The sequence below is a fragment of the Eublepharis macularius genome, chromosome 5, assembly GCF_028583425.1.
Source record: "Eublepharis macularius isolate TG4126 chromosome 5, MPM_Emac_v1.0, whole genome shotgun sequence".
NCBI classification, from domain to species: Eukaryota; Metazoa; Chordata; class Lepidosauria; order Squamata; family Eublepharidae; genus Eublepharis; species Eublepharis macularius.
Window position 1 is genome coordinate 125,469,117 of NC_072794.1, and position 6,000 is coordinate 125,475,116.

Consider the following 6,000-nt stretch of genomic DNA (forward strand, 5'->3'; position numbering starts at 1 on the left):
CAAGGCAGGAAGGTGTGTACTGTTGGCTGCCGCTGCAGCACTGTTCTTCAGTGGGACCCTCGGGTGAGGACCCGTGGATGCTGAGGGATATTCCCCCTCCCCCTCCTCATGATGACAGGTCCTCTTCCACCCACACTGGGAATACCAGCGCACTCCTCCTTGGCCTGGTGGGCGTGCACATGGAGGGTGATGCTGGCGAGCGGCCAGACCCTCCGCCACCTGAGGGGAGGCGGCTCATCTCTGCCGCCCCGTGCCCACCAGGCCCGGCCGCCGCCGCCAGTACCCACCTTCCTACATTGCTGGGAATACCAGCATGCTCTTTTTTGGCCTGGCAGGCAGGCACATAGGGGGTGATGCCGGCGAGTGGCCAGACCCCCCACCCCCTGAGAGGAGATGGCTCATCGCCACCTCCCCATGCCCGCCAGGCCCAGTGGCTGCCTGCAGTACCCACCTTCCTACATTGCTGGGAATACCAGCGCTCCTTTTTGGCCTGGTGGGCGGGCACATGGGGGGTGATGCTGGCAAGTGGCCAGACCCCCCACCCCCTGAGGGGAAGCAGCTCGTTGCCACCTCCCCGTGCCCGCCAGGCCCAGCGGCCACCCCCAGTACACACCTTCCTACATCGCTGGGAATACCAGCGTGCTCCTTTTTGGCCTGGCGGGTGAGCACATGGGAGGTGACGCCGGCGAGCGGCCAGACCCCCTGCCTGAGGGGAGGTGGCTCGTCGCCACCTCCCCGTGCCCACCAGGCCCAGCGGCCGCCCCCAGTACACACCTTCCAACCTGTGCTGGGAATACCAGCATGCCCCTTTTTGGCCTGGTGGGCGGGCACATGGGGGGTGCCACTGGCAAGTTGCCAGACCCCCCTTCCCCTGAGTGGAGGCGGCTCGACAGCGGCTCCCCATGCCCACCAGGCCCGGCAGCCGCCCCCAGTACACACCTTCCAGCCTGCGCCGGGAATACCAGTGCGCTCCTTTTTGGCCTGGTGGGCGGGCACATGGGGGGTGATGCCAGTGAATGGCCAGACCCCCACCCCCTGAGGGGAGATGGCTCATCGCCACCTCCCCGTGCCCGCCAGGCCCAGCGGCCACCCCCAGTACACACCTTCCTACATCGCTGGGAATACCAGCGTACTCCTTTTTGGCCTGGCGGGTGAGCACATGGGAGGTGACGCCGGTGAGCGGCCAGACCCCCTGCCTGAGGGGAGGTGGCTCGTCGCCACCTCCCCATGCCCACCAGGCCCAGCGGCCGCCCCCAGTACACACCTTCCAGCCTGCGCCGGGAATACCAGCGCGCTCCTTTTTGGCCTGGCGGGCGGGCACATGGGGGGTGCTGCCAGCGAGCGGCCAGACCCCCCTCCCCCTGAGTGAAGGCGGCTCAACGCTGCCTCCCCATGCCCACCAGGCCCAGCAGCTGCCGTCAACACCCACATTCCTGCCATCGCAGGGAATACCAGTGCGCTCCTTTTTGGCCTGGTGGGCGGGCACATGGGGGGTGCCGCCAGTGACCTGCCAGACCCCCCACCCCCTGAGGGGTGGTGGCTTGTTGTTGTCTTCCCGTGGCCGCCAGGGCTGGCGGCTGCCGTTACTACCCACCTTTTGAACACTGGGCCAACATCAACCAGTGGCTCTAATTGCATCAAGTGGGAGTTTTCTGGGGCCTTGGATTGGAGAGGGTATAACTTCAAGATCCCTTTTGCAATCTTGTCCAAACTTGGGTGATGGCTGTAGGAGAGCCTGCAAAAGACTCCCCGGGAATATGGGCTGTGTAAGTGCCCCGGGGACCGTTCCGCACCCAACGAACTGTGAACTGCGAACTGGTTCGGCAACGGGAAATGTTCATTGCGGTTTGCAATTTTGGGATGGTTGTTGGCACTGAACCGCGAACCGCTGGTTGATTAATTTTTTTTGGTTCATGCCCATGTCTAGTCATGACTGAAAACATAAGCCCAGCCCTACAAGAGGCACAGATTCTTCCCCGTAACAGATCTGTAAGAGCAAGTGCTGACTCCCTACTCCATTTCCAGTTTAGCAGGGCAGCAGCAGATCTCTCCTTCCCATACTAATTCATAGCAGTGAGATAATAGCTACTAGCTTAAAAGGTATGCATGAATACCAGGGCTTGTGAGCAAAGTCATAGTTTAGGTTTTCTTTAAAAGGGCAAATAAAATGGATAACGCTGCCACCAAAGTTGGAATGGTAAAGATAATTTACCCTATGGCATTGTTTATGGAAATGTCCTTGATCATGACTGTACTAATCTCACACTGTATAATCCACCTTGAGTCTCAGGGAGAAAGGTGAACTAAAAATGACATAAACAAAAAAACAAACAAATAAATAAAGGCTGTGGCTTTCCCCAACACTTGTATATACAGCAAAACACATACACGCATGACATTCTAATGGGTAAACTGGAAGACTGTGGACTGGACTATAGGACAGTTCAGTGGATAGGGAACTGGTTAGAAGACCACACCCAAAGAGTGGTGGTCAATGGCATTTCATCAGATTGGAGGGAGGTATCCAGTGGGGTGCCACAAGGCTCGGTTTTGGGCCTGATACTTTTCAATATTTTTATCAATGATCTGAATGAAGGGGTAAATGGGCTACTCATTAAATTTGCTGATGATACCAAATTGGGAGGAGTTGCAAACACCCAAGAAGATAGAGTTAAAATTCAACAAGACCTAAATACTCTGGAGAAGTGGGCGGTTGTGAACAGGATGCAATTCAACAAAGACAAATGCATAGTATTACATCTGGGCCACCAAAATTTGAAACACAAATACAGGATGGGGGATACACTTTTGGGTAGTAGTGCATGTGAAAGAGATCTTGGAGTAAGAGTGGACTGTAAACTAAATATGAGTAGTCAGTGTGATGCAGTGGCAAAAAAGGCAAACTCAGTTTGGGGCTGTATCAAAAGGGCCATTGCATCGAAATCGCAGGAGGTCATAGTCCCTCTCTATACTGCCTTGGTCAGGCTGCACCTGGAGTATTGTGTGCAGTTCTGGAGGCCTCACTTCAAAAAGAATGTGGACAAAATCGAGAGGGTGCAGAAGAGAGCGATGAGAATGATCAGGGGTCTGGAGACTGAGCCCTACGAGGAAAGGCAGAGGGCCTTGGGAATGTTTAGTTTGGAGAAGAGGAGATTGATAGGGGGACAAGATTGCTCTCTTTAAATATTTGAAAGGCTGTCATTTGGAGGAGGGCAAGGAGCTGTTCCAGTTGGCAGCAGAGGATAGGAGTCGAAGCAATGGGCTTAAATTACAGGCAGAAAGGTACCGTCTGGATATTAGGAAAAACTGTTTCACCGTCAGAATAGTTCAAAGGTGGAATCAGCTGCCTAAGGGAGGTAGTGAGCTCCCCTTCACTGGCAGTTTTCAAGAAGAGGCTGGATGAATATTTGTCAGGGATGCTTTAGGCTCATCCTGCATTGGGCAGGGGGTTGGACTAGAAGGTTTGTATGGCCCCTTCCAACTTTGTGATTCTTTGTGATTCTGAGTGTGTGTGAGAGAGAAAAAGAAAGAAACTGCCACACTCTATGCTATCAAGTTCTATAGATCACAGGTAAATACATAGGTTCCCTCCTCTCTTTTAACACCTATATCCAGGTAAAGGTACTGGCTAAAGAGCAATCAGAGGCAGGATTCTAACGCTCACCTACCATTGTCAAAGCCCACCTCACATCTCTGAACTGGTGGAGACAACACGGCTGATCCACATCTGAAAGCTTGTTGCTATAATTTTGTTTGAAGGTTAAAAATAAAGAAGACACCACAACATGAAAAAACACTGGTGGTAGGAAAAATATGAAGAACATGAAAAAATGAAATTCGGGGTGTTTGGATTAGGTTTGCTAGCTTCCAGGTAGTGGCTGGAGATCTCCCAGAATTACAACTGGTCTCCAGGCCACAGAGATCAGTTCACCTGGGGAAAATGGCTGCTTTGGAGGGTGGACTTTATGGAATTATGCCATGCCAAGGTCCTTTCCCTCCCCAAACCCCACTTTATCCAGGTCCCCCCCCCGATCTCTAGGAATTTCCCTATTTGGTGCTAGCAACCCTAGTTTGGATTATCAAAAATAAATAAATTAGCAAAAAGCATCAATACCAGAGGAAGTGGAAATGTGGAAAGACCCAGTGATTTACAAACTCCACTATACTTCCAATTGCTCACAGCCCTACCTGCCTCACAAAAGTTTTCTTGTAAGGATCTCTGGGCATTTTCACAAGAAAACGATTTTTTAAAATCTTGAATGGCACATTTCTGAGTATTATTAATGTGGAATAAAAGGCATAATAAAGCCAGGCTTATAGCCAGGCTTAAACTAAACATATCTTCTACCCATGTAGATACTTGATTTGAGAAATAAAAACAAAACCGTAAGTAACTTGTCTTCCCTCAAGGCATAGAAATGTCACAATACTCGTGAGTGAGGGAAATTGCTTAGCATTCAATATACAATCTATTAAATTAATTGGATAATTATTTTCTAAACATTTTGACAAAAATCCTCTCCTATCACCTTCAAAACCTTTGGTAGGAATTCAGTAACAAACCATTTTACAACAAAACTAGAACTGTATTTCCATCAATAAACAGGAAAGATAGTAAAGACACTTACAAACCATACAATTTAAAACTTTTTCCCTTCAATGTTGTTTGAAGTTACAACTGCTAATTGTAACAAATTGCATTGTTACATTAAGACCCACAATAGTTGGGTCTTAACAATATGTGATGTATGTTTACTATGATAGCCGGATGTCTCCTCTGGCAACAACATCAAACACAGAAATAGTGCAACAGATCACTTACCAAAAATTCATTTGTGAATTCTTCTTTATTGAGTTTTCTGCTCTTGACTCTTTGCAGGTTTTGCATGAGAATTTCTCTTTGATCCATGCTGTACAACTGTGAGAGGCTGAACTGCCAGAGATGAAGATGGACATGACAAACATACGGTACAATGGAAACCACCAGCACAGAGGGTTCCTGTTGAAGGTTGTGGTTTACTTACTTCATCATAAGACCCAAAGGAAATTAGCATGTATGTAGCAGTCACAGCAGAGGAAATTAAAAGAACCATTCCACCCTGGGCCCTAGTGCCTCCTTCTTGAGCATTAAATAATACATTATTTCTCAAAGGAGAAAAACATTTTGCTTTCCCTGCATTGATCTTGCTGAACTCACTACTTAATTTTCTCCAGGACCAAATTCTCACCAGGTAATTCTCTGGAGCAATTTTCACTTTAGGAGTGGGAAAACCCTAACAGAATCCTCACAAGAAAAGTTACATAAGGTCCCTGATTTCAGCCACGAATGGGATCAATATTCATTCCCAGAGCTGTCTTCATGCATCAGTTTGAACTACCTCTGTGTCAATAAGGAGTCTTCTCAAAGAAAGAATCCTCCGTCATCCTTCTCCCCTGACTTCATTTTTAAAATGCAGACTCATACCTTAGTCCTAACTTTGCCAGAAAAATCCCCAAATATCCAGACATTACCGCCCTTTCACACGGCCTTGGATGAACTTTGGGAAGCCACCAGACATTTTTCTTTAGAATGTTAAACTTACACAGGGGTCAATGAGTAAGAGGCTAGCTAGTTCCTGGAATGCATGCTATTTGAATGACTATGCTGTGATCATCCACATAGCCCTCCAAAAGTTCTTCATTGCTGCTTTTGGAAAGCTGACTCAAAAAACAGACTTCTAATTGCCTTTCTTGATTCATGTGCTTGGCATACAGGAAGTGCATAGTTCTCAGTCTCTTAGCAAAAGGGAAACTTTGCCCCCCGGCCCCAGCCATATCTTGGCTGGAACAGTGTCTCACAAATGTGATTTCCCATGTGTTAAAAAACTTGGACTAGAATCAGAAGGCAAACTTTGTCGCCCCATCTTTGCTTCCATAATAATGAGGAAAGGAATTTAATACAAGAAAGTATTTGACAGCATGACAACAGTTATTTTGCCCTGTGTGGACAGCTGCCATCAC

At 48.6% G+C, this 6,000-nt stretch overlaps 1 protein-coding gene across 1 annotated transcript in view; it reads right to left on the minus strand.

Moving 5' to 3' along the window:
• Window positions 1-4,909, minus strand: part of PTPN22 (protein tyrosine phosphatase non-receptor type 22) — a 66,927-nt gene extending 62,018 nt beyond the window's left edge. The window contains exon 1 of the mRNA XM_054979165.1: window positions 4,823-4,909. Within this exon, the coding sequence (XP_054835140.1) occupies window positions 4,823-4,909 (87 nt within the window). The remainder of the gene's footprint in view (window positions 1-4,822) is intronic.
• Window positions 4,910-6,000: the final 1,091 nt, after the last annotated feature.